This window comes from Perognathus longimembris, chromosome 3 (assembly GCF_023159225.1).
Source record: "Perognathus longimembris pacificus isolate PPM17 chromosome 3, ASM2315922v1, whole genome shotgun sequence".
NCBI classification, from domain to species: Eukaryota; Metazoa; Chordata; class Mammalia; order Rodentia; family Heteromyidae; genus Perognathus; species Perognathus longimembris.
The window spans coordinates 41020236-41046732 of record NC_063163.1 but is presented as its reverse complement, the minus strand read 5'-3'; the positions used below and the strand labels follow the sequence as shown (position 1 = coordinate 41046732).

Sequence of the window (26497 nt, the reverse complement as noted above, 5' to 3'; positions counted from 1 at the left end):
TTTAAAGGCTACCAAAATTCCTGTATGAATCTATGGACAAAATTAGCTACTTGAGTGAGCTCTTGTCTTCAATGTAATGATTATTTTTAATGCCTGCTTAGTGGTTAAAAAATATCATATCTTCATTGATTTGGGAAAAAGACATATATTTATTCTGAAAGCTGATATTTGTCTTAATGGAAAATTCTAACAGTCCCAACAGTAAAAGTATCTAACATTTCCCAAACCAAGTCCTTTACATTAGTTAACCTTAAAAGTAAACTCATAGTTAAATACTACTTGTAGTTGGTAAGACAGAATTTAGCCTTTTATTTTTAAGTATAGGAACTTTTATCGCTTTTGCTATATGAAGTGTGTGTTATACATCTGTAAGATATTGATTTGCTGTGCAGGTTTTTTCCCCCCCAAAGTCAATTCCTTCTAAGCACAACATACATGCATTTTGTTGTTTGTCCTAAATCTCAGAAATCTTATGAAAGATACTTATTGTCAGTGACACACAATTTTGAAAGCATGGCTAGGGTAACAAGGCATAACTTGAAGTTTTACTACAACTTCAAATTAAAAAAAAATAGTATGTGTGTGTGTGTGTGTGTGTGTGTGTGTGTGTGTGTGTGTGTGTGTGTGCTGGTGTTGGTACTGGGGCTTGAAACTCAGGGCCTTAGGGACTTGGTTTTTAGTTTTTTTCACTCAAAGCTGACATTCTACCATGTAAATAACAGCTCCACTTCAAGCTTTTTGGTGGTTAACTGGAGTTTAAGAGTTTCATAGAGTTTTCTGCCCAGGCTGGGCTTGAACCACAATCTTCAGATCTCAGCCTCCTGAGTAACTAGGATTAAGGTTTGAGCCATGGGTGCCTGGCTTAATACAACTTTTAAAAATCAACCTATAGCAGTTTTATAGAGGAGAGAAAGATTATATCACAAGTTATTTAATTTTGTGACAGTTTCATTATACTTACATAAAGAAATTCAGGAGTATGGGAAGAATTTTCCATTGTCATCTAATATTTCAAACAGCAGGTCTATAAATAGAACTATACCTTTTATCCTGTAAACATTGGATCATGTTTTTTTTTAATTATAGCTTGTTCTTTTAATTATTTTTGTTACTTAGATATAAACATATATGTGTATACATGAAAATCTGAGACCCATGTGGGTAATGTTGTCCTATCCCATTTTCTCCTTGCACATAAGTCATTTTAATCATTTATTTGCAGAGGAGGAAAAATACGCTTTTGTCAACTGGATAAACAAAGCACTGGAAAACGACCCTGACTGTCAGCATGTCGTCCCAATGAACCCGAACACCAATGATCTCTTTAATGCTGTTGGGGATGGTATTGTCCTTTGGTAAATAGAAATTTCTTATGGATTTCCAAGGAACTGCCCATTTTCTGCAATGTCAACAATGAAGTGTGTTTATCCTAGGCTAACTACCTTTGGTGCTCAGCTGTTCTGAGAATGCTTTTTTGGACTTTCACTTAGCTGGGCCCAGGGAATCAAACCAATTTCAGAAGCAATTTATAATGAAAAATATAACATTGCTACTGCTTAGATGAAGAGGAAGGGTGTATATAAAGATGAAATAAAGATGAAGAGGAAGGGTGTATATAAAGAAGAGTGAAAGCATCGATAGACATGCAGTAGTACAAGGTCAAGAGCAATGACATTTGGAACATGCACTACTTTGCTTCATCTGAGCATGGCCTACCATGAAAAAGGAGAAGAGCAGATGCACTTGAGAATGTCAGCAGGATAATAGCAATAACCCAATGCCAGCCATAGTCCTTACGCAGAAGGACTGATGAGTGTCACACACTAACCCATAACTCAAATAATGAAGGATACCTGGAAAAGCAGATCTCTGAACACAGTGCCAGTCAGTTCAGAATGGTGTTTCTGAAAATGCCTCTGCAGTTCTTAATAGCTTTGCTGTAGTTGAACGCTAGATTGTATTCTTCTGGCCCCACCAGTTATGACATTCAGAGACATGGCTGGGGATCCATGGCTCATGCCTGGGAACATGATCCAAAGCCAGCCTAGGCAGAAAAGTCCATGAGACTCCATCTCCAAAGCAGGGCTGGAGGTATTGGGTCATGTGCATGTGCTAGAGTGCTAGCTGAGTAATGAACTCCAATACCAGCAGCAGAAAATAGAGTTATTATGTGATAGAAGTATTAATCACTTGCCAATAGAAATAAATATTATATAATGATATTATATAACCTCAGAAATGTAGCAATAATATTTTCTATAGTGAAAACAAGTGTCATGGCTAAGAAAATAGAAGTACCCAGTGTGTGTGGGGAGGAGAGGGGTAGGTTTGGTGATCTAGGGCAATTCTGCACTATTTTGGGTGAATTGAAAGGATTAGTATTCTCATTGCTTACCTTACTTTATTAGGATAGCTTCAAAGGTATTAACCTTCCCCGTGGATAGTTTACATCTATCCAAAGTAGAATTCTTGATTTTATATGTACACCCTGGGTGCATAAATTATGTTGCCGACATATGTGTTCACTCATGATGTTGCTAGAATTCAGATTCAGTGTTTCTGAGATCTGTTACTCAGGAGGCTGCTTTCTTTAATTTCATTCGTTCTCTTTCAGTAAAATGATCAATCTGTCAGTGCCAGACACCATTGATGAACGAACAATCAACAAAAAGAAGCTTACGCCTTTCACCATTCAGGTAATTCTCATAATCTCTTCCTCCCTCCCTCCCTCCTTCCCTCCATCCTTCCCTCCCTCCCTCCCTCCCTCCCTTCCTCCCTTCCTTTCCCTTCATTTCCCTTCTTTCTTCTTTCCTTCTTTTTTTCCCTCTCTCTTTTTCTCCCTGCACCAAAACTCAGGGCCTACAAGCTATTCCTTAGCTTTTTTGGCTCAAGATTAGAAATCTACCACTTGACCCATATCTCCAATTCTGGATTTTTGATGTTTAATTGGAAATAAACCAGAGTCTCACAAAATTTCCTGCCCCAGACTGGCTTTAAACCATGGTCCTCAGATTGCAGGCCCCTAAATAGCTAGGATTACAGTGTGAGCCATGGCTGCCTGGCCTCCCCACCATTATTTTTAACCTGCGGCTGGCTTGAAATGAATGGATACCTTCACTGCTGCGGAATCAGCTTTTTAATCAGAGTTCTAACATGATTTCCCAAACCTATGCTTTGGGCTGGGGATTTGTCCTAACTGATGGGGACAGAAAGACACATTTCTATCTTGTTTTATAATTAAGTAAGGATGTTGGTGGGGTAGTCATAGTTGGAAGATTATATTTTGTTTTTGCGACTTAGGCATAAAATCCACATTGGCTGAAGTTTCAACTCTAACTTCCTGGCAATTTTTCTTTGAGTTGATGCCAAAGGCAGAGCATTTAGCTGAAAAGATACCTTTCTAAGAAATGAGGGAGAGGGGAGAACGGGAAGTGCTCTGGCAGCCAGGAGCTTAATTAATAGAACTTGCTTTTATTCTTTCAATTTGTTGATTAATTGGAATAAAGCCAGCATAAAATAAACCATATTTCTATCTTCTTATGTCCCAATATTTTATCATCCTTGTCATGTGCTTGCTCAGAAACCATGTCTTAAATCTTTGATCATGAATAATACAGTACCTCCTATTTGGATATAAGTGACCCTGTGGACTTTTAAAATAGAAATGGCTACCAAATTGAGAACAATGATCAAGCATATAAAAATGTACTTAATGTTAAATTTATTTATAATTCACCATAAGTAAAAGCAACAATTTTTCTTTCTGACAATACAAGGGTTTTGAATTCAGACCTTCGAACTTGCTTGGCTTGCTTTGTCAGCTGGGGCTCTACCACTTTAGCCCTGCCTCTAGCCCTATTTTTTGCTGGTTATTGTGGAGATGGTGTCTCGCACTATTTTTTTTTTCCCTGCCTAGGCTGGCTTCAAACCGTAATCATTGGTATCTAAGTCTCTTAAGTGGTGAGGCTTATAGATATGCACCAGAGGTGCCTTGCTCAATCTTTTCATTCTTTGAATGATAAGTTAAGAGTGCTAATTTTCTGATGGCCTTTGTTTTGGTTTTAAATTTTCCTTAATAAAAAAAAAAGCTTTCTAAGCTGGGCACTGGTGATTCATAATAGTTACTCAGGAGGCTGAGCTCTGACAATTACCATTTAAAGCCAGACTGGCAGGAAAGTTCATGAGAATTTTATCCCAATTAACCACTTAAAAAGCCAGAAGTAGAGCTGTGACTCAAGTGGTAGAGCACTAGACTTAAGTATATAACCTAAGGGACACACTAAGATCCTGAATTGAAGCCCCACTACTGGCACAAGAAACCCCCCCCCACACACACATGTTCTACACGTAACTGATAATGATATCTTCGTCTTTATGGATTTAAGAATAGTATATAGATTTGAGATTCATTTTTGACTGCTCACACTGTGAGTTTTACTATATGAATGGTTAGTCGTAGGAACATACAATCTCAAGCACCCTAGTTATAATGAATACTTAAGGAATTGTATTTAAACTCCTGCATCTTTTTCCCCCATGAACTTGATCTGAATTTTTCCCATTCCATAGTACTCAATGTACAAGTCAAAAGATATTTATCTTCTACTTTCTTATGATCTTAACTGACACTACTGATTGTCTCCTTAATGACGGCCAGTAACAGGACAATGACTTCTCCCTCCTAGCTGCCTTTTCATTCCAGGCTAACATACTGAGTGTGGGCCTCAGCACAGAACCACGGCGACATGTGGGACACAGGGAAAAGACTCATTAATTACCTGTTGTCCAGCACTGGCCTTCTATGCAAGGTCTGGTTTGATTGAGCAGCCCATTGTGTAAGCTCACTATCTAGATTACTAGCTTTTTGTCTCATTATGAATCACTGTTCTTTCTCGGAGTTATACCAAGAGAAGACTATGCCTCTAGGCCTGTGGACATTCAAGAAAGAAACTGTCAGTATACCAACAGTAATCATTTGGCACCTGTAGAATGAGAACCATGCTTGCTTCCTTTTTCTCCCTTAGGAAAATTTGAACTTGGCTCTGAACTCTGCCTCAGCCATTGGGTGCCATGTAGTTAACATAGGAGCTGAGGACCTGAAGGAGGGAAAGCCTTATCTGGTCCTGGGGCTTCTGTGGCAAGTCATCAAGATTGGGTTGTTCGCTGACATTGAACTCAGCAGGAATGAAGGTAAGCGCAAAGTTCCAGATGTGAGAAGTGGCATGGCTTTCTATTAATGTCTGTGTTGGGGGCTGGAGGAGGAAGAGGTCAGGAATTCTAAAGTGTATAGGACTGCTCAGTTAGATTGAATCTGTGGTTTCAACCTAACACTATCTGTCCTACCAGAGTTTAGACAAATGACAGAACAAAAGCTTTTTAAGACCACAAACAAATAATAATGCTTGTTTAGAGTCTACAGCTCAGTCTAACTGTCTGGGACTTCAACCTCAAGAGCTTTTCTCAAAACTCACCTTGCTTGGATACTTTATGACAAATAAAACTAGCTATAGTTTTGTATTTTGTGAAGCAAGTCACATTCACATCTGTATCTGTACTAGATTAGGAGAAATTTGGATCTGTCAAGACTACAGAGACCAAGACTACTTATCAGGACTAGGGAGGAAGATGTAAGCCAAAGGGTACAAAGTTGAATTCATGTAGGACAAATGAGACTAAAGACATACAGTACAGCAATGAAGACTATGATTAGTAATATTGTATTATATACTGGCAATTTGAAAAAGAAAAGCAGATTTTCGGTTCTCTTACTACCAACAGTAAGGGAGAAATAAAAGTAATTTTATGAGATATTGGGGTGTTAACCTGCTGGATGTAGTAGTCACCTTATGTGTATATCATGATAATTATATGAAAACATTATGTGATATGCCTTAAATCTATACAGTAAATGTAAAAATTAGAGAAAGACTGTAGAGAATTACATTTAAGGTTTCAAAATTCAGAACTAAACATGCAGCTGTAAATTTTATTCAATCTTCTCTTGTCATTTAAACAACAATGGACTGGTTGCATAGCTAAAAGTACTAGCCAAACACCCATGGCTCACACCTGTAGTCCTAGCTACTCAGGAGACAATTCAAAGCCAGCCCAGGCAGCAAAGTCCACGAGACTCTTATCTCTAAAAAGTTACTGAGAAAAATCAGTAAGTGGTGCTGTGGCTCAAGTGATAGAGTGCTAGCCTTTGAGCAAAAGAAGCTCAGGGTCAGAGCTCTAGCCCATAGTTCAAGCCCCTGGCCTGCCAAAACAAAACAAGAAGTAATAGACCTTGATATGTAACAGACAATGTTACCTTTCAGCTTTTAGGTACAGATCTTCCCAATATGAAATCTGTTTCCCAATTCTAATCTTCAGTTACACATCTTTTTAAATTTATACATAGAAGATGCAATAACCAATGCAGAATCCTGAGCTATCACTTGAAAACCAATGTACTAAACAATGAAAAGAAGTAGGGGAGGGCAGGAAAATGGGAATCTTAAACTCATGCAAAAGAATATTGATTTGCAAATTCAAATCAGCTAAATTTAAACCTTTTAACTGAGCAAGAAAAAAAAATATCCATCTGGGGAAATGAAGAGAGTTGATTACATTATTGAGTTGCTATAATTATGCAGGTAAGCATTTACAATATAAAATATCCATGGGACTAGAGAAGAGAAGATGGTCATTATTACAAAATCAATCGCTTGGAAGGAAAAGTGTTGTCACTTCATGAAAAGTGGCTTGCTAGAACCAGCAGAGGATTTTGAGCCAATAGCCTTGGTTATTTTCTTGGCCATGCCTTAGTGGCCATAGGCCTACCACTGAGATGTTTTAGATACCTTGTCTTCTCCATCTAAAAACCGAGAGTTCACAATAGTGTGAACCTCCTTTTTCTCTCTGTGTGTGGGGCAGTTGTGAGGCCTGAACTCAAGGCCTGTATGCTGTCACTGAGCTTTTCTGCTCAAGGCTAGTGCTCTACCACTTTGGCTTTTTCTAGTAGTTTATTGGAAATTAGAGTCTCTTGGACCTTCCTACCTGCACTGGCTTCAATCCTCGATCCTTAGAGCTCAGCCTCCTGAGTAGCTAGGATTACAGGTGTGAGCACCAGTACGGACTGAACCTCCTTTTAAGAAATAATAATCACCCAAGGCCCAGCATATGAAACTGTAACCTCTCTGTACATCACTTTGACAATAAATAAGAAAAATTTTTAAAAAGAAATAATAATCAAGTATTTATTCCATGGGAAAGTCTGCAAGAAATGTATCCCAGAGAGATGCTGTCACTAACTTTCTAACAGGGCTTCATGAATGCTATAATGAACATCCCCACCCTGCAAAAACCCTGTGTTTATTTTTGTTTATTTGTTGTGCTTCTTCAGCTCTGATTGCTCTTTTGAGAGAAGGGGAGAGCCTGGAGGATTTGATGAAGCTCTCCCCGGAAGAACTCCTGTTGAGATGGGCTAATTACCACCTGGAAAATGCAGGCTGCAACAAAATTAGCAACTTCAGCACTGACATCAAGGTAGGAGGGAATGGCTTTGAATTCCACTAACTTGCTACAGTGCAATTATATTGATGTTCATAGAGAAAAGGCAGATACTGAGCCTCATGTTTTCAGCAGCTCTAGGCATAGTCTGGTCTTGTTTGGAGCTCTTCACTGTGCTCAAAAATCCATCTGCTGCTTTCCTTTCAAGCCACACACATTATCATCCACCCAGAGTGAGTACTGGCTCAGTATCAAAGGGCAGGGTGACAAATCTCACTTAGAGTTTCAGTAGTAGGAAGCAGAGGGACAAAAGAGAGTAAATGAGATGATACAAAGGAGATAAGTTTCCTTTAAGGTGAAAAAGAGTATGCATAGAATGTCCATTTCGGTTATGCAAATGGGCACATCTAGTGCAGTGCCCTTCGAAAACCTAAGTGAAGATGATGCTCCTAATTACACTAATAACAGCAAACATGATGTCTGCTACAGGCCAGGCATTGATGCAGCTCCATTATAAGTTCATTGATTGACTTATCCTTATAAGAAGCCCTAAGATAAGGAAATGGAGCTAAGGAGCTCCATAAGGGGAAAGGCTGGAGAAGCAATCACTGTGGTTTTCAAGTATATGAAGAGTTCTGTGTCATGGGGAAATGTACCAAGGTAGAAAGCCCTTAAGGGGCAGTTAAGGAAGGTCAGAAAGCAACCCCCATAAAACCAAGTAAGATGTGGAGATGCTTAGAAGGAAAATGCTTCAGGCTCCACTTTCTTCAAGATGAAGGAAACTCCATCCAGGGAAATGGTCATGTGATTTGCCAAGAGTCCATAGGGCTTCAAATGGAGTAACAGCTTCCAGTTGCTGCACTGCATGGGCCCAGAGGTGTTTAGAACTCAGAGTCTGCCAGCACAAAGTGACACTTCTAGGTGGAGCAGCCTCCATTTCTTAGAACCTCAACTAAATTCCATTTTCTTAATACCCAACTTCCATTGGTTTTTCAACATTCTTCAAGCAGCACCTACCAAAATGAAGTTTAGTGGAAGCAGAACAGCAACTGCCTATGTACCAACAGTCAAACCCAGCAATTGTTGAGCTTTTTAGCCAAAATTAGGTTGTTTGATCTCAGCCATACATCAGTTTGATGTCTTAACATGAAAAGGCAAGGTTTTTAGAGTCATTATCCATTTGGGTGCCTTGGGCAGTGTGTCCATGACAGGAACATGCTAGCTGAGTGTGTACACAGTGAGTATACCTGTTCCAGGGCTTAGGCAAGGGCTGGGCTTCAGGTATATGTGTGAGTAGCTAACACTGACTGAGGATATTTTTCAATCACATAAAATCATCAAAGAACATCCATACTAGACAGAGTGAGTAGAAAAGGATTATTAGGGTCAAGTGAGATGAAATGACTATTAGCAAAACTAGAAACAAAATGTAACCTGTAGTAAACAGGAGATTTCTGATATGGTACCTCATACCAGAGTGAAACTTTCAACATAGCTGTAGATACAATAAGAAGGAAAGAGAGAGAAGAGAGGTGGGGAGACAGAAATGAGAAAGAGACAGAGAGAGTAAAGAGACAGAGACAGACACAGACACAGACACACAGAAAGAGACCTGTTCCTCCCTTTGCAACATCAATGACTCAAATTCTCTCATTCTCTTCTTTCTAATATCAAAAGTGATAAGCATACATCTTGTCAGCCTACATCCTACAGAGTTTAAAAAGCAAAGCAACAGCGCTGATTTTCAATCTTGAAAAGAAACTAAAATGATTTTAAAAAATCTTTAAATAAATTACTTGACATTCTGTATGTTTTCATTGACTAAGAATAAATTTGAATTTTAACGACCAGTTTTGAGAATTCTTGTTATCAATAAGCCTATTCTGAATCAAAACGAGAATGCAATGCCTATAGCCAATTGATTATAACTGAACTTAGTATATTTCTAGTTTCTAGAGAAACTTTACATGTACTTGTCATCATATTTTTCCTTTTACAAAAAGACTGTTAACACTTCAACTTTCTGTCTTTGAAATCTTTTCCATTTATTTTGCTGATTGTCCATTTAAATGTATTTTTAAACTCTGTTTTAAACTTCTGCTTCCTTTTTCTGTCACTTTTTTTTTTTAAAAAAATGAAGCCTTAGCTGACTAACTTCTACAGCAATATACAGGCATATATGTTTTTCTGTATACAATTTAATGCTTATAAATGAGATGATTTTTTTTCTCCCCAATGGACAAGAGAATAATATTTGCCTCTTTGGGTTGCCTTTTGTATATGACTTGCATTTTTATTTGTTAAATTCCTTTAAAAAGAAAATCAAGGTCTGGGGATATGGCCTAGTGGCAAGAGTGCTTGCCTCATATACATGAGGCCCTGGGTTTAATTCCCCAGCACCACATATACAGAAAATGGCCAGAAGTGGCGCTGTGGCTCAAGTGGCAGAGTGCTAGCCTTGAGCAAAAAGAAGCCAGGGACAGTGCTCAGGCCCTGAGTCCAAGCCCCAGGACAGGCCAAAAAATCAAATATTCTATTTCAACCAGACAAATAAAATGTTCAACTTAGTATTTCTAAGCCTTGTTTTTTAAATTACATTCTGGAATGACAGTGGAGTAATAAGTAAAATATGTGTTCTTAGGAAATTATGGTTGTGCTAAATATGTAATAAATGGCAATGTTTCAAAATTGTAATTTCTTCATTTTTTTCACAGGACTCAAAAGCTTATTACCACCTGCTTGATCAGGTGGCTCCAAAAGGAGATGAAGAAGGTATTCCTGCTATTGTGATTGACATGTCAGGACTGAGGGTAAGACCATGCCCTAACTTGTATGTAGTGAACCTGGAGCTACTGCCTTTGTGTTAGTCATTCCATGATTGCCTATGACCTTTACTCTAGAGTTCTGCTTAAATTTGTCTTTAAATGTTGAGCACTGTTACGGTCTTCGAGAACTATGGAAAAACAGAATCTAGAAACAAAACTTAAAAAAAAATGAATCCTAGTTAAATATCATATACCATGCTAGGCAATTCTAGGTACATCCTCATTTCATAGCTCCTATAACACCAACCTTAGTCTGAATGCTAAAACTTCAGGATTTCTTAGCCAGACACCAGTGGCTCACACCTGTAATTCTAACTACTCAGAAGGCTTGAGAGCTGATGATGGGAGTTCAAAGCCAGCCCTTGCAGGAAAGTTGGTGAGACTCTGATTTGTGATTAACCACCAGAAAACCAGAACCAAAACTGTGGCTCAAGTGGTAGAATGCCAGTCTTGAGTGAAAAAACTAAGAAACAGTGATCAGGCCTTGAGTTGAAGCCCTAGTACTGGCATCCACAAACAAATGTTAAGAGTTTTCTTGTATTTATATTATTTTTATTTATTTCATTTTATTTTTAATTGGTACATAATCATGGTATAATTGAATCTGTTAGATGCAATATTTCCATACATTACCCTTTGAGCCATGACCAAATCAGGAGCATATTCTTTAGTGTAACTACCACTATTAATACTGGCCTTGACTTTGTGCATTTGTGTGTCTCATTTCAATAAATGAAACAATGCTGGGTACTGGTGGCTTGGTATAATCCTGGCTACTCAAGAGGCTGAAATCTCAAGATCTCAGTTTGAAACCAGGTTAGGCAAGAATGTCTGTGATAATCTTTTCTCCAATTAACCACCAAAAAGCCAGAAGTAGAGCTGTGGCTAAAGAGGTAAAGAGCCAGCCTTAAGTACAAAAGCTAGTGGACAGTGCCCAGGCCCTGAGTTCAAGCTTCAGGACAGAGAGACAGACAGACAGACAGATGACAGACAGACAGATAGACAGACACACACACACACAAACACACACAAAATCCAATGAATCAGTAATGAAGTCAACATATTCCTGAATGAGAAATAATGTAAAAGTCAATAATAGGTGAAACTCATGAAATATAGTTAGGCATCAACATAAGGCAGTTGTTCTAGTTTAAAGTTTTATTTTCTGAAAGTCAGTTATTTCATAGACTTGGCAAAAGTCACATTTCAGCAATATCTACATTTAACTCTTATTATAAAAGTCTGCTTACAAATGACTGTGGTTCTCTAGAATAATTTGAGCTATGTTATTATAAATTTCTAACAATATGTAGGGTTAACTCACTGGCACTAATTTTGTTTAGGTTACAAGTACACTAACTCATGGTGGGAAAAATAGTTACACCAATCAGATATTCTTATTGGCAGTTGTAAATAACTTTTATGAGTTAGAAAATGGAATATAAATTATTACTATAAAATAATTTTAAAAAATAATACTGTGGTTTGAGTTTGGGGCCTTATGCTTATGAGCCAGGTGGTGCTCTACCATTTAAGTTATGCCTAACTCTTTTAGGCTTTAGTTCTGTATGTGTGTATATATGTGTGTGTATTTGTGTATAAGCATGCCAATACTGGGACTTGAGCTCAGAACCTTGCACTCTTGCTTAACTGGTGCTCTACCACTTGAGCCATGACTCCAGTCTAACTTCAGTTATTTTCTACAAAGGATCTTGAGCCTTTTGCTGAGGGCTAGCCTTGAATCATGATCCTTATATCTGTCTCCCACGATCCCAGGATTGTAGGCATTTAGCCCTAAATAATCTTTTCAACAGAGAAAAATCCCCTAAAATCCATGTAAAGATATGATAGCCAGGTATTGGTGGCTCACTCCTGTAATCCTAGCTACCCAGGAAGCTGAGATCTAAGGATCATAGTTCAAAGCCAACCTGGTGAGGCAAGTTTGTGGGATACTCATCTTCAGTTAACTGGCAAAAAGTCAGAAATGGCAGCCTTGAGTGAAAAAGCTGAAGGACAGTGAGGCCCTGAGTTCAAGCCTGTGTGTGTGTTTGTGTGTGTGTATGTATGTGTATGTGTGCGTGTGCACACGCGCACGCGCGCGTACTTAGGCATACTTAGTGGACAAAAAGGATTCAGATCAATGTAAGTGATAAGATCTCAGAATCTACTGAATTGCATTAAAAGCAGGGCCACCAACCATTCATCTTTGAGTTCTGTATAAGGAGTCTTAACTATTTAAATTCAAAGGCTACTTTTACTTATGGCTTTCTGACTTACAGAACCTTCTGAAGGTATGTGATAATGTTCTGCTAATCAATATCTATTAAATTCCAAGCATCTCAGTGAGACTCCTGTTCCTTTCTCAAATTATACGTGTTCACACATGGCTGGAGAGCCAAGACCTAACCCTGGAAGTCCTTTTCATTGCAGGAGAAGGATGACATCCAGAGGGCAGAATGCATGTTGCAGCAGGCTGAGAGGCTGGGCTGCCGGCAGTTTGTCACAGCCACAGACGTCGTCCGAGGGAACCCCAAGTTGAATTTGGCATTCGTTGCCAACCTCTTTAACAAATATCCTGCTTTGCACAAACCAGAGAACCAGGACATTGACTGGGGAGCCCTTGAAGGTAACTGTAAACCAGTTGCTTAAGTTGTTCTGAAAAAACAATCACAATTCTGATTGAATGACAACCCCAAATCACCCCTAAGCATATGCAACCCCCTCCCGCATGCAAAGAGCCATCTATTCAGTGATACATAAAAGAGAATAAATAAATAAATTAAGGCAACTGCAGCCACAAGGAATAATCAAATATAATTATATCACAACCATTATACACTGGCCCTATCTATTATCAGAATTAAATGGTTTCATGTAGACAATACATTTAATTATTGAGACAAAATAAATCCTATGATCCAAGAAACCTAATTTATGTCCACAATAGATGATATTAATTCCTAGAGACAAGAAATCCCCACCACACGCTGTCTAAAGTAACATTTTAATTTGTACAGGGATGTGCTTACTAAGTTTTTCTATTTTATTTTTGCTTCTTTGGTTTGGATTACTAATGCACAGACCAGTTTCCTGATGCTTGTATTTTGTAGGATTATGCTATAAGATGGGACAAATGACAGATAGCTGTAGTCAGCTTCCATAGCTAAAATGGTCACAGATGTTCACTTATTCTCATTTTCATCATGAACTAGTTCTATTAAAAAATTCAAAACCAATATTAAGTAAATGTCACCAAAGCAAGAAGGTTCAGATGTCAGGTGTGGGTTGAGCCCTTCTATATGTTTTTCTGGGGCTGGAAATGCATGTTGGATACAGGTCCAACATAAGACCTGCTAAAGTAATAGAAGGGCTAAAGATAACCAGTCTTTATTAACCTAGGTGAGACACGGGAAGAACGGACATTTAGGAACTGGATGAATTCCCTGGGCGTTAATCCTCGAGTCAATCATTTGTACAGGTGAGAATACCTGGGACCCCATCCCTGATAGGAGACACAAAGAGCTATAGGATTTCAAATATGGCTGTGGTGTGCATTCTACTCTCAGAGTATGTGTTTCTTTGTGGGGGAGGGGATCACATTGACTGGCAGATGTTGGATGTTCAGCTGAGAAGCCCACCTCTGTGTGCCAGCTTCATTGTGTGATTAATACAAAATTCATACCTCAGCAGAATGACTACTTTGTGCAGCAAGCCTATGGTCTTCTCAAGGTCATCTCACAAAAGGGTGTTGCCTTTGCAGTCAAATGTCTCCTATGCCATTTGTTAAAGCCATGTTCCTTCTTCCTGGAAGAGTGTATGTCCTCTGAAGGGGAGGAGCTAGGCACATCTGGGGAAAGCCCAGGTCCCTAATTTCTCTGAGTCTGGTTTCTGCATCTCTAGAGATGGAACTGCTCTGATGAAAATTTCAGGGTTCTTGTGAATGTTGCTAAATATCTAAGGAAGTGCCTGGTGCGTTGTAGGACATGAAAAAAAATGTTGGCTCTGTGAGAATTCTTTTGTGTTTGTTTTGTTCAGTGACTTATCGGATGCCCTGGTCATCTTCCAGCTCTATGAAAAGATTAAAGTCCCTGTGGACTGGAACCGAGTAAACAAACCCCCGTACCCCAAACTGGGGGGTAATATGAAGAAGGTATATAATAACTGCTCTGATGTTCTGTGAGGCAATGATGTCATTGCTTGCAAGAGTTCTTTTCAAATACTTTATCAGACAGCCAAATTTAGATAAGTAATGTTTATCCAGGGATTAAATTACAGTAGAGCCTTCAGAAACCTGAGTAGGTTTATTTAAGTGAGTCCATTATTTCTGTTGATTGCTTACTTACAATTCCATGTTGGGTGTCTTTAAACACTAGCATGTAAAAATTCTAATTAAGATAATTAGAGCAAGCAGAGCTACAGGGTTCTCCCACACCCCAGCAGGCTCTTTGTTCTAATTTTTCAAAGAATTAAAGCTTTGTACTGACAGCTTGGCTGGTACAGTTTGTCTGCTGTCAACATAGTGGGAACATTGTTTTGTAACAACCAGCTTGGTACAGCTTTCCTCACTGTTTCTTTTTTTTTTAAAATTTTTATTGTCAAACTGATGTACAGAGAGGTTACAGTTTCATACGTTAGGCATTGGATACATTTCTTGTACCTCACTGTTTCTTGTTGGTGTGATTCTTAGTGATCCATGAGTGGCCATAGGGCTATCTGCCTTCCACATCTATCCACTTTGTATTTGTACAATGGAGAATACACAATGTTCACATCTGTCTCCATGAATTCAGCTATTTTAGCAATATTGCAGATAACTGAGGATGGCTCTCTATTGACTGTGTATTGCATGAAAATGTTCTTAATAATGAACTTGTCCTAGTTTTAAGGGTGCACTAGGAAGCTGGGTACTTGTTGGCTCTCACCTCTTATCCTACTCAGGAGGCTGAGACCTAAGGATTGTGGTTTGAAGCCAACCTAAACAGGAATGTCTGAGAGACCCTTATCTCTAAGTAACCACTACAAAGCTGAGAGTGGAGCCTATAGCTCAAGTTGCAGAGTGACAGCCTTGAGCAGAAAAAGCTAAGGGACAGTGCCTAGGTCCTGAGTTCAAGTCCCACCCATTACTGGCACCAAAAATAAAAGAGTAATTTGGATATTTTTGATTGGAAAATGTTCTAACTCAGAATCTTAGAATTACAAGAAGGAGTGGAGATTACAAAGATTATCCAGGGTGACCTTATGTATTTCATTCTGTATCTTTACTTGCTATTATTTTAGCAGGTATTTATCATAATTGAGATAATGACATTAAACATTTTTCCTTCGGCCTCCCTCATAGCTAGAGAATTGTAACTATGCAGTGGAACTGGGGAAGAAGCAAGCTAAATTTTCCCTCGTTGGCATTGGCGGGCAAGATCTCAATGAAGGCAACCGTACCCTCACCTTGGCCTTGATTTGGCAGCTGATGAGAAGGTAACACAGCTCCCAGGATTGACTACTGCTGATGGTTAATTGACATAGAAATATATCATTTTTAGGAATGTGATGTAATTCTGTAAAGCTGTGTTTTAAACTAAACTTAGTATCTAAGGACATTTTGCTTTCCTACTATAAATGTAATTTATTTCTGTTTCTTTCTTTATCTGTCTATCTATCTATTTATCTATCTATCTATCTATCTATCTATCTATCTATCTATCTATCTATCTATCTATCTATCTACCTACCTATCTATTTTTTTTAACCAGTCTTGGGGTTTGAACTCAGGTCCTGGGCATTGACTCGAGCTTCTGTTGCTCAAGGTTAGCACTCTATCACTTGAGCCACAGTGCCACTTCTGACTTTTTCTGAGTAGTTTGTTGGAGATAAGGGGCTCATAGACTTTCTTGCCTTGGCTGGATTTGAACTGCGATCCTCAGATTTCAGCCTGCTGAATAACTAGGATTATAGGTGTGAGCCACCAGGGCCTGACTTCTATCAATATTTTTTTTAACATTTCATCTTTTTCTTTATAGTTCTAATAGTTTTTATGCCAGGTGTTGTGAAAACTACATTGTTACATTCAAAAATATTTTAGGTGATTATTTTATCTTGATTAATCTCCTACTTGTATCATGATAGAGTGACCTTTACTGCCTGGTAAGATTCTTTTCTCTGAAATTTATTCCTTTCTGTATTAATATAGCCAACTACTGCTTCCTCTAGTAGTGGTCAGCATGATATATCTTTTCCTACCTTTGTACTTTTAACTCATTTGAGGAAGTTACAGTCAATTACCTTTTGGAGGGATTTGACAATGATAAGAAAACCATGCTGTATGTCACCTACATATCTGATACTTCTGGTGTTCTCTCTCATTTTGTATGGATTTAGATTTCTACCCAAAATAATTGTCTTGTATCTGTACTATTTCTAATAGTTCAGGTCTGTTGGTGAATGGTTCCAGCTTGTGTAGATGAACAAAAACTATTTGTTTCTATGGTTAATGTGTGTGTGTGTGTGTGTGTGTGTGTGTGTGTGTGTGTGCACGTGCGCTGATACTGTGGCTTGAATTTAGTGCCTGGGTGCTGTCCACCACTCAAGTGCTTTTACCACTCAAGGCTAGCACTCTACCATTTGAGCCAGGGTTTCACTTCTTGCTTTGTAGTGGTTAACTAGTGATAAGAATGTTAGGGCCTTTTCTGCCTGGGCTGGCTTTGAACTGGTGGTCCCCAGAGCTCAGCCCCCTTAGTAACTAGGATTATAGGCCTGGAAGTATCTTTTCCTTTCCTCAGGGTTCTTTTCTTGTTCTTGCTGCCCAACCCCACCCCACAAAGACCCTGCTTAGAAGGAAGGGTGTGCTTAATGGTTCATCTTCACCACCATACATTTGTCTTTTAAGATAGTAGAAGAGCTAAGGTTGTTATATAATCTTTGTTCCCCCCAATGTCATGAATGGTATTTTGATCATCTTCTAAAAAGAAAAGATTTAGTTTTACCCTATTGAATTTTTCAGCAGCTCTTCTATAGAAATTGATCTTAGGGGCTGGGAATATGGCCTAGTGGCAAGAGTGCTTTACTCGTATACATGAAGCCCTGGGTTCGATTCCTCAGCACCACATATATAGAAAACGGCCAGAAGTGGTGCTCTGGCTCAAGTGGCAGTGTGCTAGCCTTGAGCAAAGATAAGCCAGGGACAGTGCTCAGGCCCTGAGTCCAAGGCCCTGGACTGCCAAAAAAATAAAATAAAATAAATAAAATAAAATAAATTGATCTTAATTTTTTTTTTCAGGTACACACTCAATATCCTTGAAGAAATCGGTGGTGGGCAGAAGGTCAACGATGACATTATTGTCAACTGGGTAAATGAAACATTGAAGGAGGCAGAGAAAAGGTCCTCCATTTCTAGCTTCAAGGTAAAAGTTTTACTCTTCCCTTTAGAAGCCTGCATGTTGGTCTTTATTGTTTTTGTTATATGCTAAATAACCTTCAGAGTTATACATTTCAGGCTCCTCCTCCCTAAAGATTTTCCTTAAATGGCTCATTATTGTTTTAATGTTCACTGACAAATTTTTCATTACTTTCTTCCATAATAGGTTTTTTTTCCTTTTCCACTTTTTTTTTTTCAAGGCTGGGATTGAACCCAAAGCCTCACACTTGCTTGACAAGTGCTTTACCACTGAGCTATATCCAGCCCCATAATACTAATTTAAACAACAAAAAATTGCTATATGTAAGACATCATTTTAAGCCTTGTTCTTTAAAAGTAGCATAAAATATAATTACTTTTAAAATGCATACACTTCCATAGTTCAGATTTTGAATATAATGGCAAAATATAAAATGGTTAAAGATGGCTCATGTAATTTTTTTTTTTTGGGGGGGGGGGCCAGTCCTGGGCCTTGGACTCAGGGCCTGAGCACTGTCCCTGGCTTCTTCCCGCTCAAGGCTAGCACTCTGCCACTTGAGCCACAGCGCCGCTTCTGGCCGTTTTCTGTATATGTGGTGCTGGGGAATCGAACCTAGGGCTTCGTGTATCCGAGGCAGGCACTCTTGCCACTAGGCTATATCCCCAGCCCTCATGTAATTTTCTGAAGGGGAAAAAATAGTCCCTGATTACACCTTGTATCCTAATCCCATTTTTATAGGTAAAAATAATTTTGTATTAAACTTCTAAACCCACACATTAGCTGGCTTCTTCCTGAAGGTACCCATGTACTTGTTTCATATTATGATAATATCTATACATCTGTAGTACAATTTTCTAGTTTAAAAGTAAGGACTGGAGGGAAGTATTTTCACAGGAGTCCTGAAAGGGCTAGTAAAGGCAAGTGATCAATCTTCTGTGGCTCATGCCTATAATCCCAGCTACTCAGGAGACTGAGATCAAAGGATCACAGCTCAAAGCCAGCCCAGAGAGGAAAGTCCATGGGACTCTTACCTTCAAGTAAGCTAGTGATAGAATGCTAGCCATGAGCACAAAAGCTCAGGGATAATGCCTAGACTCTGAGTTCAAGCCTCAAGGGCTGGCACAAAAATATGTATTTTTTAAGAAAAATAATTGAGTGTGGGCAATGGTGGCTAACACCTATAATCCAGTCTACCCAGGAAGCTGAGGATCAGGGTTCAAAGCCAGTCTAGGCAGGAAAGTCTGTGACTCTTATCTCCAGTTTAGCACACACACACACACACACACACACACACACACACACACACACACACAAACACAATCCAGAAGTGGAGCTATGGCTCAAGTGGTAGAGTGCTAGCCTTCACTGAAAAACTAAGAGACAGTGTCCAGGTCCTGAGATCAAGCCTAGTACTGGTGAGCGTGCACGCGCGCACACACATATCAGGAAAAACATTCCAGTTCCTCCCTCCTTAAAGAAAAAAAGATCAAATTCTCCACCTTATGGCTGTGATGACAAGAGAAATAAACCAAGGTGGTGTGAGGTGATATATGAGGCCCTGGCAAATGTGAGATAGTTGTACTTAATCACACAGTGGCAGAGGCTCTCTTTCCCCAAGTTCTTCTGGGAAAAGAGCATCTATTGTCACTCCTGTCACATACCACTTCTTCTCTATGCTTACCACTTACTATGGAATAGCTCCCCTGCATGAGACAGTGTATTTCTGAATCCTATTCTCAAGCCCCTGGACTCACACACACACGCACATGCACACGCACACACGCATGCATGCGCGTGAGTGCGCATACACACACACATGCCTTGAGCTGAATGGAAGTAAAAGTTTTCCTTTCTCTTTATGTAGGACCCGAAGATTAGTACAAGTCTGCCAGTCCTCGATCTCATTGATGCCATTCAACCAGGTTCCATTAACTATGACCTTCTGAAGACAGAAGACTTGAATGATGAGGAGAAACTCAACAATGCAAAGTATGTTCAGTTTTCAGACTTTTTCTGGCACACTATGTATGTAGCACGAGAGAAAGCTAGTAGCATAGAAACAAAAAGTGACAGGAACTGAGGATATTTCTCACAATAAACATTACATCTGAACATACCCATGAGCCTAGACAGCAAGACTGATGCTTTGATTGGAAACTTTGTTGAGCCAAGATTTGTCTGCATGGATGGGAAGATGTTGATGACCAGCATGAGCGAGTCCATGACTGATTTGGGCCTGTAGGATACCAGGAACCTGAGGAATCGCCTTCATTTGCTGTTGCTCAGGCTCTCTTCATTTGTCCTCTCTTCTTTCCTTTAGGTATGCCATCTCTATGGCCCGAAAAATTGGAGCAAGAGTATATGCCCTTCCAGAAGACCTGGTTGAAGTGAACCCCAAAATGGTCATGACGGTGTTTGCTTGCCTCATGGGGAAAGGGATGAAGAGGGTGTAGGACCCAGCAGGGCAGGCTAGAAGACATTGCATTCAATCCAGCCAGCCCAGCATCAGTTGCTCCAGGAATGAAGATAAGGACCATTTAAGCCATTCCAAAGTTTTCAACGTGGTGACATTATATGAGATTCCAAAAAGTGCATATTTGCTAGCCAAGTAGCCTTTCTGTACTTTATAAAACTGCCTCTCTATCTCTCTTTTATTTTTTTTGCTAAAGACACAATCTCCAACAAATGTAATTTTTGTTCCTGATTGATTTTTGCTCCTTTGCATATCAAGAGGGAAAAAAAGAAAAACAATTCCAGGTACCCTTCCTGCTTTGAGCCATTAAGATAGAAACTGCTGTGCTAGTAATTTTGACGTAACTGTGTGTTCAAAAGTGAGGACAGTCTAAAGACTGATATTAGAGGCCAACACTGGATCTGTGGCAAGCCATCTGCTCTGTCCTCTCCTTTCACCTTATCTGTGAATTTGCCTCATAGAGCCATGCCTGCTGTGTGGCCCCACCTCTTCTTGCCATCCTTGTCCCTTGATCACTTGGAGCATCTGAGAAACCAATGAAGCTATTGGGGTGCCAAAAGTTCCCAGTAGCCTGCAGAAGTAAGCCTCATCGTCAGAGCTGTTCTTTACCTGGAGTCCCAGTGGTTGTCAGGTTTTGTTTTGTCAATTATAAGATACTGTCTGCTTTCAACTCTAGGCTTTGCACCGAAGACCTAACATCTTGAGTACTGTGTCCTCGGTCTGAGAGTAGGACTGGAATTCACTATCTGACACTTGCTTATTTGCTCATGTTCATTGGTTGGCACTCTACCACCTGGGCTACGCCTCCAACCTCTCAAGTAGATTAATGATAGCAAGAAAGGCGTATCAGAGAAAGAGACCATTAGGGGGCAGCATGGAGCTGTCACTAAGCATCTACCTTTAAGAGTGCTGTTGCTTATTAGATGTATATTATGGTATGGCAAGATGTCTAGTAATATTTGGAACAATTCTGCTCTGTTTTTATTTGCTCTTAGATAGCAGTAAATCTGATTTCTTGCTGGACCTTATTATCAATGTTTACTTTTTTGGTACTACAAAAGACTTTTGCTACTCCTACCCCCCCTTGGGGTGGGGGGACAGTATGTTCTCATAAGCAGCACCCCACCCCACCTTACATACACTCATAGGCTCCTGTACACAGCCAGATATTGAAAGATTGTGCTTAAGAACTGCCTGAGTTGCTCTGTGAAGTGCTAATCAACCTTTATTGGACATACAAATAAATTTCAAAACAGAAGGAGTATGAATTTAAATAGCTCTAACAGATCAAGCAATGTATATGAAAACCTACTGTATTCTAAAAGTCAACAGAGCATGGTGAACCAACACTAGACTCCCTCTGTCCCGGTGAAGGGGCTCAATTATGAGCTATCTTCTTCTAGAGGTGGTATGATGTAATGAAACTTAGCCATTTTTCAAAGCAATCTAAATGCAATATACTGGGCCTAGTGGTAGGCTCAGGAAGCCCATATATGGCTTCTTCAATCTCATCCCCAGTATTTCTGCTGCATCTGAATGCACGATGATTCGCTTTAACTTTTGTCTGAACTTTAAATAGTCTCAGACAAATCTCTCCATCTGCCTCTAGGAAGGAAGAATGTTAACTGCCTTAATTGAAAATGAAGATTAAAATAATGCTGAAGATCTTTCCAAATAAAATATTTCTATTTCTGAGTGTCTCTGTATGTTGCCTTCTGAAGTCGAGTAAAGATGTGTTCTGAATTCATACATTACTTCATTCAGTTAATAGGTATTGAGTGCTGACTACCTGGGAGTCACTATGCAAGATTGTCTGTAAAGGAGATCAGCATTGTATTTGGCTGATTGGAAAAGACAATCATTATAGAACTCAACATAAGGTATGCTATGTGGTCAAGAAGGCCCCAGGTGAGAGGTGAGCTTCTGGCAGGAAATGAACAGAGAAAATTTCCAGGCATATACTGAAGGGTACCTTGCTATGGGTTAGGGAAGAAAGTTAAGACATGAATTCTCAGAAACATATTGAACTCAATTCGGAAGCTTAGATGTAGGGCTTGGTACACAGTAGCTCCTTGAGCAGGTATCTTTGGATCAGCACTACCTGAAGTCTCCCCTCCCTCCCTCTTGGCCAGGCCTTACTTTGGCACAGCTGGTGTGTCAGCGGATAATAGAAAAGGGTTCTGCTGCAGCCAGTCCCCTGTGGGCTGGACTGCTCACTCAGAGCAAACCTGCCATCATTGAGGCAGGGTCATACTTGAACCTGCAGAAATATGATATGCCTACACAATGGGCAGGGCACCTAGCTTATGTGTCCCAGCTTTACCAGCTGGTTGGGTTTTTGTTGTTGGTGGTGGTCATGGGGCTTGAATTCAGAGTCAGAGTGCCGTCCCTAAGCTTTTTGTTCAAGCCTAGTGCTTTACCACTTTGAGCCACAGCTCTACTTTTAGGTTTTAGGTTAGTAATTGGAGATAAAAGTCTCATAGCCTTTCTTGCCTGGTCTGTGTTTGAACCACAATCCTCAGATCTCAGCCTCCTGAGTAGCTTGGATTACAAGGCATGAGACACCAGCACCTAGCCAACTGGCTGTTTTTGACAGTAGCCTATCAATGGAGATCTATGGTGTTTCAATCTTTTTGGCCAACCAAATAAGATGAGTAAGACTATTCCCACTTCTGAAATGGTCTGTTTTTGGCTTTAGCGACAGTAATAAATGTTGAATGGTAAGACATCAACTCTCTTAAATTTCTTGAAATGATTTTACAAGGGGCCATAAGCTTGGACAGGTTGTTTGAGCCAACCCCAACTTCTCCATTTTGTATCTAAAGGAGCAAGATAATCCAGCAGACAGATAATGGACACAAAACACATAAACACATAAGCTATAATAGAAAGCAAACTGATATATCCTACCATATTTATGAATGAAATACTAAAGGAGCTCAATGTAAAAATCAATTCTAAATGAACCAACAAAAGTTTGTAGAAGAACTTGGTCTGATGAGTGAAAAGTGGGAATAAACTATGACCTGCATGTGCTAGAGAGCCAAGCACATTTCTAGATGCTTTTTAAATTATTTAATGTTTTTGTACTTACTAGGGTTTGAACTTAAGGCTTTGAATTTACCTAGCAATCAACTGCTTGAACCACACCATTCCCCCCCCCTTTTTTTGCATTAGCTAATTTTCAGATAGGGTCTCAAATTCTTCCTTGGGCCCCCAGGCTGGCCTGGATTTTACTCTTCTGAGGTTGGTCTGCCTTATTATGACTAGGATTATTGTATCTAAAGAAGCAAGAAAAGTAGGGGAAACTGAGATTGGCTTAAATATCTGTTCTACCTTGTAGTTCTTTGTAAATTGGAAGTATAGATGACAAGCCACCACATCCAACTTATTGATAGAGATAGTGAGAGAGGGACTTATTTATTTCCCAGGCTGGCTTAGGACTGTGATACTCCAATTTCCATCTCGAGAGTACAAATTACAGGCATAAACCATCCTTCTCAGCCACATTTCTAGATTTTTTACATAATACCTCATAACATCTCTTCATAACATCTCTTTGACTGTTTGCTTACTAGTCGTAAACATGTATTTCCTGACTATAAGAGTTGAACAGAGAGAAATAATTGTGAGGAAATGGTGTGAAATAAACTTACCCAGTGAGTTTTTAGAATAGAATGAAGGGATGTCTACCTAGAAATTATGGCATTAGAGCCTAGTGATCCAATGCATTGGAGCGGATGACCTTCATCCCCATAGACATGTGTGTGCATCCACATGTGTGTGCATGGGCATGCACATGCCCCTCCCCCACACCTAGTTTGTGTCCAGGTGGCAAATATGATGTCTTTTGTAAAGATTGCGTAAACTCTTGGACAGCCCATATCAGACTAATCCTGGGTGCATGAGACATGTCTGTGTGCCTGCGGCATGCCTGGAACAATTCCTAGGTCCACTTTCCACCAGACAGTGGCTGTGTCTGTTGTCATTGACCTTTGTTCTTTGTCCACATCAGTGAACCAACAGGCTCAGCAAAAAGGTCAGCAGTGCTCTATTGGTGAAATTGACATTGCTATACCCAATCCCAGGGCTGCTAGCTTCACTATGTAGGAAACCCAGCTGATAGCCAGAGAAATGAGTAGTGTTGACTAGGCCTCTTGTGAAATCCCATCACTTTGATGGCTTCTTAATACAATTCCTGTAATGGAACCCTTAGCTACTAAAGATGATTCTTTACTCAGTGTCCCTTCTCCCTATTTCTGAAAGGCAGAGTTTACCAACCAGATTTGTGATTGAATGACAGAATATTGTGTGGTTTCCTGCACCTAAGATATATATGTGTATACATACATATATGTGTGTGAATACATACATACATATATCTAATAGCCATAAAAACATATATAATCAAGGAGGTAAGTGGTGGTAATTTTTATGTTCTCTAACATCAAAATGGAGGAGTTCCATTTAAACCAGTATTTTGGTTAACAGGCATCACACATGGTTTTTAAAAATAGAAACCTTTAGGGAATTAGAATGCAAGCAAACATTTTATTCTAAAGCTGTAAAACCTAACACAATATTTAATGACTGAGTAGACATTAAACACAATATGACTGAGTAAACACAATATGACTGAGTAGACATTTCTGGATCCAGCTTCAACAAAGGCTCACTAGAAGCCCCAAATATTCAATCCTTCTTTTGTAAGTATAGCGTTCCGGCCAGAGGTGCCTGGAGAGTGTTTAGAAATGCAGAACCTCTAGACCTACTGAATCAGAATCCACATTATTTTTTTAAATAGGATCCTCACTTGATTCATTCTATGGTTTGAATGTTTGTCCCCCAGGACTCATTTGTTGGAAATTCAATCCCCGAAGTCATATGTCAATGTCATTTAAAGGTAGGACTCTTGGGAGATGATGAATGGATTAATCCCCTCATAGGTTCTTATGGAAGTGGTATTTTTTTAATGAAAGCCAGCCTCTTTGACACTTCTCACTGTGTGATACCTTGCATCATCTTTGACTCTGTAGAGTCCACATCAAAACCAGCCCTTAATCTTAGATGTCTCAAGCTCTAAAACTACAAAAATAAATTTCTTTTCTATATAAATTGTCTAGGTTGGGGTACTTAATTGTAGCGATGGAAAATGGACTAACATATTCCATACACATGTCAAAGTTTGAGAAATACTGCCCTAAAAAGAGGTTTCATTAAATAGATCTATTGTTTATAGGAGACTAAAATTAGCCAGCTTTGCTTAGATTAGACATGAGAGGTTAAAATGTCTTCTCCTCGTTGGTATTTCATTGCAGATAGATAGAGTGACAAATCCCTCTCTCCGAGTACATCCTCCACCATGTAGTTTTTCCCTTTGGCATCTCCTTCTCTTTTATCTGTTTCTTCTGTGGCAGAGGTCCGAAAAGTTCTAGCTTGTTGTCCTACCAAGTCCATCTAAAGTGTCTCTTGCTAAGAACCACCACCAAGTAGCTCATCCATCTTCCCTTTGGTCACTCCCTCAACCCACTTCAAACCTACAGACCTAGGATGTACTTCTCCATGGTGACCAGTGAAACATAGGTACCTTAGTAAACCAAACAGCCCAAAGGCATCCAGAGCTGTTCTTTCCTCTAAAACAGGTATTTTGCGATCACTTTCTGTAGTTATAACTTTGTCATCATAATCTTTGCCGAATCCCTAATGAGCAATAGAGATAAACGGATCCAGAAAATAGAGTGCAATATTCAAAGATCCTGTGAATGAAAGGAGGTGATGTCTTTGAAAAACAGAATACCAATATGGCTGATGGAAAGTGGGAATTTCCCTTTCATGAGTCACTGATAGGTTAGGGCATAGAAGTGATTCTCAGACTTGAGGATAACTGCATCACCCGGTGAACTTGTTACAAAAAATGTTCCAGATTCTGCCTTGAAACTCAGTGCCTGCAGGGTTGGTGGGCTCAGGATTCAGCATTTTCTATCTTTGGAGATTCTGAAGACTCGTACAGATCAGCTCCTCTCCACCCTGACAGAGAGAGACAGAGATACAGAGCAACAGAGAAAGACAGAGACAGACAGAGACAAAGAGAAGCTGAAAGCATAGAATCATTTGATAGATAAGCCTTGCTTTTTTCACAGTTTAACCATTCAATTAGCAAGTGCTTGCCTGCCTGGCTTTCAAGGTAACTGTCTTAGAGCTACAAGTCTCAGACTCAGTCTTGCTGGCCAAAGTGTAAGGAATTAGAACTCAGAATTGAGCTGTCTCAGGCCCCAAACCTCCCCTTTGAATAGTTCCTAAGACTGTGTCATCATCTCTAC

General features: G+C 39.5%; 1 protein-coding gene across 1 annotated transcript in view; it reads left to right on the top strand.

Moving 5' to 3' along the window:
• Lcp1 (lymphocyte cytosolic protein 1) overlaps positions 1–21869 on the top strand; it is a 49310-nt gene extending 27441 nt beyond the window's left edge. The window contains exons 5-16 of the mRNA XM_048341356.1: positions 1223–1355; positions 2615–2696; positions 5025–5190; positions 7385–7527; positions 10206–10301; positions 12747–12942; positions 13716–13794; positions 14352–14466; positions 15655–15788; positions 17587–17710; positions 19569–19693; positions 20025–21869. Coding sequence (XP_048197313.1) covers positions 1223–1355; positions 2615–2696; positions 5025–5190; positions 7385–7527; positions 10206–10301; positions 12747–12942; positions 13716–13794; positions 14352–14466; positions 15655–15788; positions 17587–17710; positions 19569–19693; positions 20025–20157 — 1526 coding nt within the window. The 3' untranslated portion in view covers positions 20158–21869. The remainder of the gene's footprint in view (positions 1–1222; positions 1356–2614; positions 2697–5024; positions 5191–7384; positions 7528–10205; positions 10302–12746; positions 12943–13715; positions 13795–14351; positions 14467–15654; positions 15789–17586; positions 17711–19568; positions 19694–20024) is intronic.
• Positions 21870–26497: the final 4628 nt, after the last annotated feature.